At 39.3% G+C, this 14,840-nt stretch overlaps 1 protein-coding gene across 2 annotated transcripts in view; it reads left to right on the top strand.

Moving 5' to 3' along the window:
- The window catches only part of arhgef39 (Rho guanine nucleotide exchange factor (GEF) 39), a 98,231-nt gene that overhangs the window by 30,180 nt on the left and 53,211 nt on the right, over positions 1-14,840 (top strand). For both annotated transcript variants that reach the window (XM_047389335.1, XM_047389334.1), the window contains exons 5-6: positions 1,424-1,542; positions 6,407-6,477. In XM_047389335.1, the coding sequence (XP_047245291.1) occupies positions 1,424-1,542; positions 6,407-6,477 (190 nt within the window). The remainder of the gene's footprint in view (positions 1-1,423; positions 1,543-6,406; positions 6,478-14,840) is intronic.

Below are 14,840 nucleotides of genomic sequence, written 5' to 3'. Positions count from 1 at the left end.
AAGCAAGTATTAGACGGTGCAAAACCCATACTGAACATCCGTTGACCTGTATAGTATCTATGAAGGATTTCATATTGTATTAATTGTAAACTGGTGTTACTAGTCATTTTAAAAGTTCTGGAACATATCCGAGACCAAAATGTTTGGTCAAATGTAACTGATAAGTCCACCTTCCATTTCGTAATAGGAAGGGAAATTTATTTATTTATATTAGACAGTGTCCTGTGTATCTTTGACATTAATTTGGGGGGTTTGAGTTTTAGGAACTCTAGAACACTTGATGGCATTTGTAACCCAACGTTTTTAAGGCCAAAATTTGTTTTTTATTATAGATTTACTTTGTTGATTTTCGTAAATGTATTCTTGTCCATCCCATATTATATAATTAACCTGTTAAATGAGATGAACTGAATTCCTTCAAATATATGTTTCAGGTATTCAATTCCTTTACTCCTCCAATCTGGAAAGTTTATCATATTATTTTTTTGTTGGATGTCAGGGTTGTTCCAGATGGGTGTACATCTTCATGGGATTAGTGAAGACCCTGTCATTTTTAGATATTCCCACTATGCTGTCAGAGAGGTGCTGATATTGAGGCTTTTAAAGCACACATGTCGTGTATATTTGAGCTAATAAATGGTAGATCCGAAATCTTAATATTATTGCATAATGTCTGTTCTACGTCTAGCCAGGGTTCATCTAGAGGTCTGTGTTTAAACCATTTTGAGTTGTCTTGTAGCCTGTTGGCTAAGAAGCAATGATGAAAGTCAGGCAGATCTAGTTCTCCTTTATCTTTGGTGTTTTGTAGCGTTTTTAAGCTAATACGCAGGGGTTTATCTTTCCAAATAAATTTTGTGATGGAGGAGTCCAGAGATCTAAACCAGTCAAATGACGGTTTATTTGGGATCATTGAGAATTGATTTTTGGCAAGATCATTTTTATTGAAGCAACCCTGCCCATGAGTGATATGGGTAGAGAATGCTGTTTAAGTCACAAATGCAAACATGTGGGTCATACAAAGTTAGTATATTATTTTTTAACTACTTTAAATTTAGTAAGCAGACTTGAAATGCGATTCAACAGCAGTTTTTGATTCAATACAGTTTAATGTAAACGTTTGATCATTATTTATGGTGTTATTTTGTCCATGTACAAAAATCATGCCACCCAACTGACCCAAAGTTTTATCTTTATGTATTAGTGATCAGTGTTCACCAGTTCAACCAAAAAAGTCAACCCACTACAAACGCCATTGGAAAAGGCCTGCAGTAAAATGGAAAAAAGCAACCAAGAGCTTGAGAAATCTTTCAGTACAAATGCCCCAGAACTTGATGAAATGATCAGAAATAAAATGAAACAACATATTTGCATTGTGCTGTATATCACTCAGAGATTGACATAACTTTATATGATGTTTTCTCAGATCCAGCTGAAGAAAAACAAGGCCTTCAGACGTTTTAAGAAACTACAAGAAGCCCGACCACAGTTCCACAACCAAAAGCTAGAGGATCTACTCCAACTTCCAGTTCAGCGAATTAATCAGTAAGATTTCCCCCATCTGTTTAAATTAAAATGCTGGTTCGTTTGTTTCTCATTATGTTGGATAAATGTTAGTGAAAAGTTGTATTTGGTTAGCTATTCAATGTTTAGCAAATGTTTCCTCAGAGTCAGGTAGGTTATTGTCTGTTGAAAAAATGGAAAAAACCTTAGATGTTTGAGTGGTGCTGATGCTTAACAGATGGGAAATAAAAAAAGAAGATGAGGCTGATTTTGCAACAATTGTACTTCAAGCCAATAACGGTAAGCATTTGTTCATTCAAAGTTGTGAAGTAAAGCTGAAAGGTAAGACATTTGTGCAAAAGTGTCCAGCTTTAAGAACTGCTTTAATTCTTTGTGACAAATTCAAAAAGCATAGGAGGCCTTCCTCAGTTTTTGGTCCATGTTGACATGATAGCATCACACAGTTGCTGCAGCATTGTTGACTGCAGATCTATTATTTAAATTTTACATACCACCACATTAAAAATGTGCTCTGTTATATTGTAATTTGGTGACTGTGGAAGCTGTCGGAGTACAATATCATTTCCAAGAAACACCACCAGGAGCCTGAACACTTGATACAAGGCATTTTTAGGCCAAATTCTGACCCCGAATGTTACAGCTGAACTCGAGACTCATTTTTCCTATTGGCTCCTAAGTTATTTTAGGGAAACTGTGTCAGTTGCTGCTATGGCACCTGGTGTGCTTGTTTGCTTTATTATTTATTATAAAAAGAGTAAGCCAAAATCAATAGGTTTCGAAAGAATTAAGTACATTTCAAATAACCTTGATACATACAAAATACATAACCATATAATTAAAAGGGTTGATACTTATTCTTGGGCAAGAATTATATTGAACTGAATTACAAGTATGAAAATGGGATTATTTCATGTTACTTTTAATGGTGGGACATGATAAAATCCAATCTATATATTTAGCACATTTAAAAACAACAAATAGCTGATCAAAGTGCTGTTCATTAAAATAATAAAATAATTTATTAAAGGCTTAGTAATTATCCAATCTCGATTAATTGCATTACTATGAAATAGCAATATTTGATTTATCCGACTTGAACTGAAATAGATTTTGTTAGACGACTGAATGAGTGAATAGCAATATCCACCTTTACTTAGTAGAAAATCAGAATGTTGTGGCTATGCTTTCATCCTATGGTTCAGCCAAAGATACAAATCCAGATGCAGTTACATTCAAATTGGCATAGTACAAGTAAACAAGCAATCAGAACTCTGAAGCATCGAGCCAGACAGGTCCCCCCAAGGACGAAAGCAAAGGACAAGGAACACAAACACATTGAGAATCCTGTGCACCTGAAAAAACCCTAACTGAGTCTATGTTAAGTTCCATTGAAGAAAAAATTGTCATTTGTAGCTGGAGGATCCGAGAAACTAAGAAGGATATTTTCCAGCCATAATATTCAGGTCTGTTTTAAATCTAACAAAACTCTCAGATAAGAGACTGGTCCCTTCAAAACATAAAATACCCCAAAACAGGCTCAGCGGTTTGGTATTTGCAGTCTGGTGCAGTGAGGAATGTTCAGACCTCTACATCAAAGATATGAAACAGCAGCTGCAAAAACGGATTGTCCAACACAGAAGAGAAAGCTCAGATCAGGTTAAGAATTCGCAGTTCATTAACATCTCAAGGACAAAGACAAAAACACTCGTTTGAAGACAGCAATGTGCACAATTTGGAAGACAGGTTGTTTGAGAGAGAAGTGAAAGAAGCCATCTATCTTAAACATATAAAACAACACTGAACAGAGGATGTGACATTAGATTTTATCCAACACCTACTTTGCAGCCCTGACTCATCTCCCTTGGTGATTTTTTTTTTTTTTAAGCAATTGTGATCAAAACAAGTCACATGACATCATTAGGGACATGTTTGGATCCACAGGCATCAATGACCCAAAGATTAGGCTAAAAAGAAAATAAGGCCAGTGACTTATGTTTAGAACTGAAGAAGCCTTAACGATGACCGTCGAAACGTCTTCAAGAAAAAAGAGAAGAAGTCCAGTTGGATCCTGGACGAGTATGTGATGACAGTGGACAGTCGCTTTCGTTGCGTGTAGCGACAGTGGAAAAGAAATCTTCCAGTTTAAAAGGAAGAAACCTCCACTAGAACATCCAGTGTCCATCTGCCACGATTGACTGGGAGTTTGAGAAGAAAGAAGACACAAAAAAAACAAGGGAACGGGAAGTTGAAAGTTGAACTTATAAACTGATTTGGTTGATTGGTTTTAAATGGATGGATTTACTAGTGCAGTTTGGCCCTGCATACGTTTGTGAATATACTTTTACAACTCTGGCCTACATTAACAGTAAGTACAGATCATGTTTCATACATAAAAAAGGTCTCCAAGTGGCATCCCGAAAAACCCAGAATGGACTTTCTATGTGACAACGATCATGCCCACCCATTTCACCGAAACAACACATTTAAATCTGCAGCTCATACACACTGTATACATATTATTGCAGTTAACACATATGGTTTTAAGCTCTTCTATTTTGTGGTTTGTGCTTTTTGTTCTGTATGTAGGGCCTGTTCACATAAGTCATCTTGGGAAATTCTACAGAATAAGTAAACATGTCATCGGAAAATGAAACATATCCACTTAAAATGAAATGACGCGTAGTTCAAGCCAATGTAACTGGGTCCAGTAAAGTAATTTCAGTACCAAACATAACCATCCATGATAAACGCTTTATTGCCAAGATTGTGCCCACAAACAAGGAATTTGACTCCGACACACCCTTCCTCACTGAAGATTATTTTTGTTTGTCAGTATAAATGGAAATAAAAAATATCTTTCAAATGTACATATATACACAAGAGAAGATTATGTGAGATCAGTCCACGTACGCATGGTGTTGTTCACGAACTCTGTCAGTCAACCTAAATGATTCTCTCTGCAATCTGGACCTATCCTGTTTTGTGGATGAGCCAAACCACACTGAGGCGACTGTGGCTCAGTAGAGGCGACTGTGGCTCAGTAGGAAGAGTAGTTGTCTTGCAATCAGAAGGTTGTGGGTTCGATTTCAGCTTCCTCCTGCCATATGTTGATGTGCCCCTGGGCAAGGCACTTAACCTCAAGTTGCCTACCAATCTGCGTATCGGTGTATGAATGTGTGAGCGTTAGTGAGTGCGATTGGGTGAATGTGGCTCTAGTGTAAAGCGCTTTGAGCGGTCTGTATGACTGGAAAAGCGCTATATAAGTTCAGTCCATTTACCCTAAAATGGACGAAGACAGGAAAGATTGAATTATTGCAGTGTAGAAAATGACCAGCAGCTCCTGTGGATGGTTGTACTTCTTGAGTTGAGTTCTCTGCTGGGCCTTCTTCCAAAACATTGTCTATTTGTGATGGCCATCTTGGGTTTCGAGAAATGGTGGTTCCTAGGAACCGGAAGTGGTCCACGGCACGGTGTTGTTGAGAATGGCGAGGGGTGTGTGTGGGGGTGGGATTGAGGTTCTCTGAACGTCATCTCCACAATCTTGGGTGGATTAAGTTCAAGATGGTTCTGACCACACAAGTGCACTAGAAAATCCACCTCCTGTCTGTATGCAGACTCATCACTGTCCTGGATCAGACCAAAGACAGCGGTGTCAAACTTCAGGAGTTTCCCCGCTGAGATGCAGTTTTTTGTGTAGAGGGAGAATAGAAGTGAGGGAAGAACACATCCCTGATGATGTGATGTGAACTTCTGCCAGATTATCAGTCAAACTGTAATTTTCAAAAAACCAGAGCAATTTTGATGGTGACCTGCTGAAATCTCTGCGCAACAATTTCAGTTTGTTTAACATCTCTCTTTTTTCACCGCTCCTTGATCCAGAGCTGTTTTCCTATACTAACAAGTTGTCCATCTATTTATACAAAATCTGAAAATGAAAACTCTATAACTTGTTGGTTTCTTTAAATTTTTTGGTCTGTACATTTCCAACAGTGTCACCATGCTCTCTCACCTTCAGTGATTTAGTCTGCAGGGGTGGGTGAGGAAAGGGACTTTTGGGTTCAGCAGGACAAAAAGAAACTGAGCTTCCAGTGAATTATATACAGATGGACAATGGTTGCTAAGGAAATTTATGTCACAATATTGCCATTTTAATTATTACACATTAATCAATGCATAATATGTGGAATATATTAGCAATGGAACTTGACCTCATACTGTTTTACACATTTTTTAATATACAAATTTTCATTAGTATATTAAGAATGCACTAGATATCGGCATTGACATTGTTATCGGCAGATGGTAGTAGTTTTTAACATCGGTATCGGTCCAATAAGTAAAACTGGGCCAATATTAATAACCAATATTTATTACCATCTTGTTGCTGTTTGTCTATGTGTTTCTGGAGGGGGAGGTGTGGGGGTTGGCCATGTGGTATTTGTTTGGGCTTGTCACAGTTATAGTGATGCAGTGCAGGACTGTAGTGAGATCAACTGAAGCAGAGAAGCAGGGTCAGCGGTGTGGTCGTTTTTTCAGTGTTGAAAGGGCATTGAGTTATATATGATATATAATATAAGTGAATGTCGATTATCAGCCATGAGGGCAATATTGATATGGGCCTGAATTTTTATATTGGTTCATCCCTAATAAATATCACAGTTCTTTTAACATAAAAATGTATAGTTATTTCACATTTTACTTAATGCAAAAAGCAAAGCAGACCTTTACAGGTCTACAGTTAAATATAGATTAATAGTGTTTGTTATTCTAATTTATTTTTTCTTTGCAACAGCTGATGCAGTTTACTCATGCTCCAACATTCACTTTTCTATTTCTTTAAGTAGTTAAGCAAATGTTGAACTGGTTTTGTTTGTGCTTTACTTAGGTATAAGTATTTCCTACAAGACCTGGCTGCCAACACAAGTCCAGACAACCCAGAGTTTGAACAGTTTTCAAGTAAGTATTTCTTTAGTCAAATTAGTTCCTGTTTTTGTTCTAGTTCAAGTACAATATGTGCCATCTGTATTTGCATTTCCTCTTTTCATTATGTCTTTGCAAACAAGTTTCTCATTAAAAGAAAATGCAGCAGCTTTAATGTAGTTTGCATCGCTAAACAAAAATAATTTTTGTGTCCCACTCAATGGACTTCAAACACTTTTGAGCAAAAAGCTATTAAGCAAGCTGCACAGTTATTAACTTTAAGGCTTGTCCTCCAACACTCAGGTAAGACTTTCATGACACCGTGCCATGTAATATTTATTTAAAGGACAAATAAAAATGTTCTTTTGTTATTATTCACTTATAATTGTCAAAGCACCACTTGACTGCTGAGGAAAAGAAAGCAAGAGAAAGCTCCATGTGCATGTACGCTCCAGTTTGACATCATTAATTGAGAGTGGGTAAGGGCATATTAAGAAGGGGTTGTCTTAATAAATAAAATCGTCAACATTAACTGTAATGAGTAATTCCATTTGTCAAATAAACAGAAAATCTGACTTTTTGTATCAATTTCTGTATCAATAAAAAGCCTGCTTGTTGCTGGTGTGCTGCATGTGTATAAAAAATACAACCTCCTCTGACTCTAAAATGAAAGTACATTAGTAGCGCTTTTTGTCAGTCAGTCAGTCAGTCAGTCATTTTCTACCGCTTATTCCATAGTGGGTCACGGGGAAGCTGGTGCCTATCTCCAGCAGTCTATGGGCGAGAGGCGGGGTACACCCTGGACAGGTTGCCAGTCCATCATAGGGCTCTTTTTGTCAGTAATTCAATTCAATTCAGACACATTTTATTCATCCCAAAGGAAAATTAAATGTTGTTATAGCTCATATTATGAAGGTTTCCTCAAAGAGCCGTTGTAGATGCTGATGGCTGTGGGCAGGAAGGATCTCCTGTAGCGCTCCGTCTTACAGCAGATCTGAAGAATCCTCTGACTGAAGACACTCTGTTGTTGTAGGACAGTCTCATGAAGAGGATGCTCAGGGTTCTCCATAATGTTCTTCATTTTATGAAGAATCCTTCTTTCCACAATGATCTCCAGAGGTTCCAGTGGAGTCCCCAGAACAGAGCCAGCCTTTTTTATCAGCTTGTTGAGTTTTTTTAAGTCCCTGGCTCTGATGCTGCTTCCCCAGCAGATGATGGAAGAAGAGATCACACTTTCCACAACAGACTTATAGAAGATATGCAGCATCTTGCTGCAAACACCAAAGGACCTAAGCTTCCTCAAGAAGTACAGTCTGCTCTGTCCCTTCTTGTAGATGGCTTCACAGTTGCATCTCCACCCTAGTCTGTTGTCCAGGTGAACACCGAGGTACTTTATAGTCCTCCACCACCTCCACTTCTTCTCCCATGATAGAAATAGTTTTTGACTTATTCCTGTTTCTCTTAAAATCTAAAATCATCTCCTTTGTTTTAGTCACGTTCAAAATGAGATGATTGTTTCCACACCATGCCACAAAGCAGTCCACCACCTTCCTGTACTCATCTTCTTGTCCATCTCTGATCCACCCCACGACTGCAGAATCATCCGAGTATTTCTGCAGATGACAGGAGTCTGTCTTGTACTGGAAGTCTGAGGTGTTGTTAGGTTTAAACCCCAACACTCATTACAACATCTGCACAAAGAAAGACACAGAGAAGTTAGTTTGTTTTAACTTGCAAGGAGAGTGTCCCGGAGACTGTCTCAGTTACAATCCTCCAAACACACTCTGAAGACAGTCTCCGCTCTTCATGCTTTTATTAGAAAAGGAACGCCCTAGTTACATGAGATTTCAACTGCTGAGGGAGTTTATCTTTATGTGAAAACAGACTGTTCTCACATCCTGTGCTCATGTTGCAACATCATATTCCTCTATGCATATAAGGAGATAACAACCATTCTCAATCAGTAATATAAACAGCACATCTAGATAGTAAATAAGTAATGTAGAATGAAAACTGAGTAATGTATGTACATTTATCTAACAGGTGTACACAGTGAAAAGGAATGGTGAGAGTACAGTCCCCTGTGGTGCTCCTGTGCTGCTGACTACCTGGTTAGACTCACAACCCTTCAGTCTCACAAACTGTGGTCTGTTTGTCAGGTAGTCTTTGATCCAGGAGATTGTTGAGGCCTCCACCTGAGTCTTCTGGAGTTTCTGACAAAGCAAATCAGGTTGGATTGTATTAAATGCACTGGAGAAATCAAAGAACATGATCCTCACAGTGCGGCTGGCTTTGTCCAGATGACAGTGGGTTTGTTGAAGCAGGTGTATGATGGCATCTTCAACTCCAACTCCACAGCGATAAGCAAACTGAAGGGGGTCCTGATAGTTTATTGTTTGCTTACTCAGGTGGGCCAACAGGAGTCTCTCTAGGACCTTCATGATGTGAGATGTCAGGGCAACAGGTCTATAGTCATTGAGGACTGATGGGTGAGTTTTCTTTGGTACCGGAACAAGACAGGAGGTCTTCCACAACACCGGAACCTTCTTCTGGGCCAGGCTAAGGTTGAAGAGGTGCTGCAGAATCCCACAGAGCTGCTCTGCACAGACCTTCAGGACTCTAGGGCTGACATGATCTGGACCTGCAGCCTTATTCCTATTCAGTCTATCCAGTTGTCTCCTCACCTGACTTCTTGAGACACACAGGTGGAAGGGGGAAGCAAAGGAAGCATCATATGTAGAAGCAGAAGGGTCTAGGGCTGAGGTGGAAGATAAAAAATGTGAGGTGTTACTGGACAGCTGTGGGTCCTGTGGGTCAAAGGAAGATGGAATGTCTGTTTGGCTGTGAGCAGGAGAGGAGGATGCGAAGCTGGTTTCTGAACTGAACCTATTGAAGAATGTGTTCAGTTCATTGGCTCTGTCCAGACCTCCATCGATCTGATCTTCTTTCTGCTTGAAGCCTGTGATCTTCTTCATCCCTGTCCACACATCTCTGATATTGTTTTGCTGGAGCTTGCTCTCCAGCTTCTTCTTGTACACCTCCTTGCTGTCTCTTATCTTGACTTTAAGTTGCTTCTGTATAATCCTCAATAATTCTCTGTCTCCCTCTCTGAAGGCTCTTTTTTTCTTGTTAAGCAGGTCCTTCAGGTCACTGGTGATCCAAGGTTTGTTATTGGGGAAGCATCTCACGGTTCTGGTGGGGATGATGTTATCCACACAGAGGTTTATATAGTCGGTTACACACTCAGTCATGGCATTGATGTCCTCTCCATGTGGCTGGCACAGTGCGTCCCAGTCTGTAGCCTCAAAGCAACCTTGCAGAGCTTCTTCAGCATCCTGTGACCATTTTCTCACAGTCCTCTTTATTACAGGTTGTCTCTGAACAAGGGGCTTATATTTCGAGCAGAGAAAAACAAGATTGTGATCTGATTTGCCTAGAGGAGGTTGTGCTGTAGAGATGTATGAGTCCTTGACATTTGCATAAAACAAATCCAATGTTTTGTTTTCTCTGGTAGAGCAGCTGACAAATTGTTGAAACGTTGGAAGTGTAGCAGAGAGTAAAGCATGGTTAAAATCAACAGAAATTGTCACAAAAGCATTGGGGTTTTGTGTCTGTAGCTTAGCAACAACTGAGCTGATGGCATTACATGCAGTGTCAGCAACAGCGGAAGGTGGAACGTAAACTGTTACCAAAATAACACTGGTGAACTCTCTGGGTAAATAATGTGGACTAAAACTTACTGCCAACAGTTCAATAGCTGGACTGCAGAGATGACACTTCACAGTAACATGTCCTGGATTACACCATCTGTTGTTCACAAGTACTGCCAGTCCACCTCCTTTACATTTGCCGCTCCTCTTTAAATCTCTGTCTGCTCGTATGGTTAAAAAGCCTGGCAGAGAGACGCTGGATTCGGGGATATGATCCTGCAGCCATGTCTCAGTAAAACACATGATACTGCATGCCCGCTACTCTGACTGGGTCCTTTGTAGGGCTTGGAGTTCATCCAACGTGTTTCCCAACAATCTCACATTGCCCATCAAAATCGACGGAAGAGATGGTTTGTACTTCCTCCTTCTCTCTCTTCTCTTAGCTCCTGCTCTGCATCCACGGCGTCTCCTTTTCAACTCATCAGGGATTTGGGGTTGTAATTGAAGTATTATTTGAGCTTTTGAGATATTAATCAGCTGCTCCCGGTTGTAAGAAACAACCCCGTTGCCATGGCAATGCATCATAACAAATGTCCAAAAATAGAAAGTATTAAGAAAAATCCTCCAAGCTGCACAGCATCCGACACTGAAGTGGACAGCCATACAAAAAAAATCAACTGTATCCACCACAAGAGGAATAGTTCCCAAAAAAGAATAAATCAGAATCAAAAGTAACAGAGCTACTCCAACCTGCTGCCACCTTGAGCGGCGCAATTCTAGAATTCAGAAGTAAGCCTTGTAGAGTATGAATAGCACATTTTTCTATTGTCAATCTGGATGTATTGTAAAGGCAATTATTAAAACAAGAAATTACTGATAAATATTGCAAGATTGGATTAAGCTAAAAGCAGAAAATCACAGGACTGTAGCACATGAACTGTACCAAGTTGAAAATGTTTGTAGAAACCTAGAACACTTGATAGGATTTTAGAGCCAGAACTGAGGTAACAGTCTTTTATTTTTTTACTGCTGCTGTCAGTGACTATTGAAATTGTTATATTTTCTTTATTCTTTTTCAATTTATTTGCAAGACGTTTGCTAGATTTTTATTACTTTTCCATTGCTTGTACAAAGCCCCAGGTTGCGTTTTGATACAAATTTACCCTGGTAATTTCACTTTCCTGGGGCTTTACTTTCATGAGTAAATGGTCCTACTCTGCAGATGGACTTTTCAGCTTTCCCTAGGACTTGCTGAAGGGGCAGTGTTTTGAGGAGCAAGGCTTGGCACCAGCTGCTTCAGTAATGACGAAGGTTAGTATTCAGTTGAATCCTTTTTAGACCATTAATTTGCAAGAAAAAGTAGTTTTGTTTTTAAGAGAGAAAGTAGACCTCAAAACTTCATCTGTGCAGTTACCTGTTAATTGTTTGTGGCAGCTGAAAATGAAAATAGAGCGTTTAGTATGTATGTGGTGAATTACCGCAAGTACCAGAAAATGTTTCGCTGGAAATTTGTGACATTTGAGGTTATTGTTGGCATTAATTATTAACTATTTCGCTACAGTTCTGTAAGACAATTGTTTTGTGCTGTTGATCAGAGCACTTAAAATTTTTGATGTACATAAAATACACATTTTTCTAATACTGTCTTTTAATGTAAGCCTACCTTAGTGGAGTGTGAACTTCTAAATTAATTTATCTCTTATACCGATTTATCTAACATTTAAAATTTTTCATAGCTTTATGCAGGCAGGTCAGCAAGAGGAGAGACCACAGTTCCAGGTTTGAATGAAGATACTCAGAAACTCTGATCCTCTTCATGTCCTGCCATCGTCTGCTCTATTGTCTACGCTTCTTCTACTTTATATAAATATCGGCTAATGATTAGACAGTCATGGTATTAATTTCCTGTACTTCTGGACTGATTATCAGTTTTTTTTAAATAAAAAAATAAACTTTTTACTAAATGCACGTTCTGTAGTTATCTGATATGAGTTGACAATAAAAGAAAAACATGTCAGTGTAGTTATTGTAAATAAATCATGCAGTTGTAAATAAATCATGCAGTTGTAAAGCAACAACTCTGGTCAGATGCAGGTTGGTAAAAAGTTCAATGTAAAATAATGATTTAAACTTTTCCTGCTCATAGGTCCAGTGCAATTGAAGGAATAATGGAATGAATTAATCAGCTGTGTAACTCTAAAGCTGCTCATCATCCATTATCAGTTGAAACAAAAAAGTATTTATTAGCTAGGAGTCTTAACGGAGTAAAGCCATCTACTGAAATAAAGGTGTGGAGCGGTTTTTTTTCACAACTTCTCTATACATCATTAGGCTGATTTAAAAAAAAATGGTCCGTGGCAATGGAAAATGAACGTACACAATTCCATGGAATTCCTATGACCCGGGTAAAACAAATCCTGGGGCTTTAAATCCTGGGGCTGTCAGTAGAAAATGGGCTATTGAAGTTCTTCAAGCATGACATTTGAATCTGCAATTGTGGTGTTATACCATTGTTCTGTTAAGTTCACATTTTAGTTGTATTATTTCATTGAACATGCCTTCTTTGGATGTGGCAGAAATTACATTTAAAACTTTCAGTTTCTGTTGTGCTTCCATTTGATTTCTTTTGTCTTATTTTCTTGTCAGAAATTATTTATAGTGGTATCATGGCTGTTGCTGCTTTCCCGAGGACACAAGCAAAGATTTTGGGCTGATCATTTGTTTCCTCAAAGAGTTGTTTTAGATGCTGATGACTGTGGGCGGGAAGGATCTTACAGCGGATCCGAAGAAGCTTCTGACTGAAGACACTTTGTTGTTGTATGATAGTGTGTTTTAAAGAATGCTCAGGGTTGTTAGTTCTTCATTTTATGAAGAAACATTTTTTGCACAATCATCTTCAGTCATCTTCAGGGGTTCTAGAGGATTCCCCAGAACAGAACCAACATTATATACATTATATATCAGCTTGTTGAGTTTTTTTTATTCCCTGGCTCAGATGCTGCTACCCCAAAAGATTATGGCAAAGGGGATTGCATTCTCCACCACAGTCCTATAGGAAAATATGGAGCATCTTGTTGCAAACACAGAAGGACCTAAGCTTCCCCAAGAAGTACAGTCTGCTCTGTCCCTTCTTTTAGATGGCATCGCTGTTGAATCTCTAGTCCATTCTGTTGTCCAAATAAACACTGAGGTATTAATACTCCTCCACCACCTCCACTTCTTCTCCCATGATGGAAATTGTGTTTTACTTATTCCTGTTTCTCCTGAAATCTGCAATCATCTCATTTGTTCTATTTACATTCAAAATAAAGTGATTGTTTTCACACCATGGGGCAACGTGGTCCAGCAGCCTTCTGCGCTAAGGTTCTTGTCCATCTCAGTTTCACCCTACAACTGCAGAGTCATCTAAGTATTTCTGTAGATGACAAAAGTCTGTCTTGTACTGGAAGTCTGAGGTATACAGAGTGAAAAGGAATGGTGAGAGTACAGTCCCCTGTGGTGCTCCTGTGCTGCTGACTACCTGGTTAGACACAAAATCCTTCAGTCTCACAAACTATAGTCCGTTTGTCAGGTCGTCTTTGATTCAAGTGATTGTTGAGGCCTTCTCCTGAGTCTTCTGGAGTTTCTGACAAAGCAAATCCGGTTGAATTGTGTTAAATGCAGTAGAGAAATCATAGAACATTATCCTGATAGGACATCTCCAACTCCACGGCAGTAAGCAAGTTGCTTGCTTGCTTACATAGGTGGGCCAAAAGGAGTCTCTAGGAACTTCATGATCTGAGATATCTGATGGGTGAGTTTTCTATGGAAAGGCAGGAGGTCTTTCACAACACTGGAACGTTCTCCTAAGTCAGGCTAAGGTCAGAGACATGCTGCAAAATCCCACAGCGCTGCTCTGTACAGGCCTCTAGGACTCTGGAGCTGACACCATCTAGACCTGCAGCTTTATTCTGGTTCAGTCTCTCCAGCTGCCTCTTCACCTGACTTCTAGAAACACACAAGTGGAAGGAGGAGACAAAGGGCCCACCAGTATCTTCTGATTTGTTTGAAGAAAAAGATGTAGGAACTGGCTGAGGTGTAAGATAAAATGTTTGAGGTGTGACAGGAAACCTGTGGGTTTTTGGCTAGAGGCAGGAGAGAAGGATGCTAATTATTCTCTGTCTCCCTCCCTGAATGCTCTCTGTTTTGGTGGGGATGAGGTTCATATAGTTGGTCACACTCTCAGTCATGGCATTGTTGACCCCTCCACATGGCTGGCACAGTGCATCCCAGTCGGCAGCCTCAAAACAACCCTGTAGGGCTTCTTTAACTTCCTGTGACCATCTTCTAACAGTTATTTTCATTACAGGTTGCCTCTGAACAAGTGGATTATATTCCAAGCAGAGAAAAACAAGATTCTGGTCTGATTTCTCTAGACAAGGTCTTGCTTTCATAGAACAAATCCAACATTTTGTTTTTGTTTTCTCTTTAGCATAGAGTAGGGCTTGATTAAAATCACCTGGTGTTTTGTCTGTAGTTTAGCAACAACTGGGCTGATGACATCACATGCAGTGTCTGCAACGGCAGATGGTCGAAAAAATAACACTGGTGAACTCTCTAGGTAAATAATATTGAGGAAAACTTACTGATAACAGTTCAGTATCCGGACGGCAGAGACGTAATTTCACAGTAACATTTCCTGTATTACACCATCTGCTGCTGACAAGCACTGTTAATCCATCTCCTTTGCTTTTGCTGCTTTTCTTTTAA

This window comes from Girardinichthys multiradiatus, chromosome 17 (genome assembly GCF_021462225.1).
Source record: "Girardinichthys multiradiatus isolate DD_20200921_A chromosome 17, DD_fGirMul_XY1, whole genome shotgun sequence".
Taxonomy (NCBI): domain Eukaryota; kingdom Metazoa; phylum Chordata; class Actinopteri; order Cyprinodontiformes; family Goodeidae; genus Girardinichthys; species Girardinichthys multiradiatus.
Note: the sequence above shows the minus strand (reverse complement) of the source record. Positions and strands in the feature narration are given on the sequence as shown.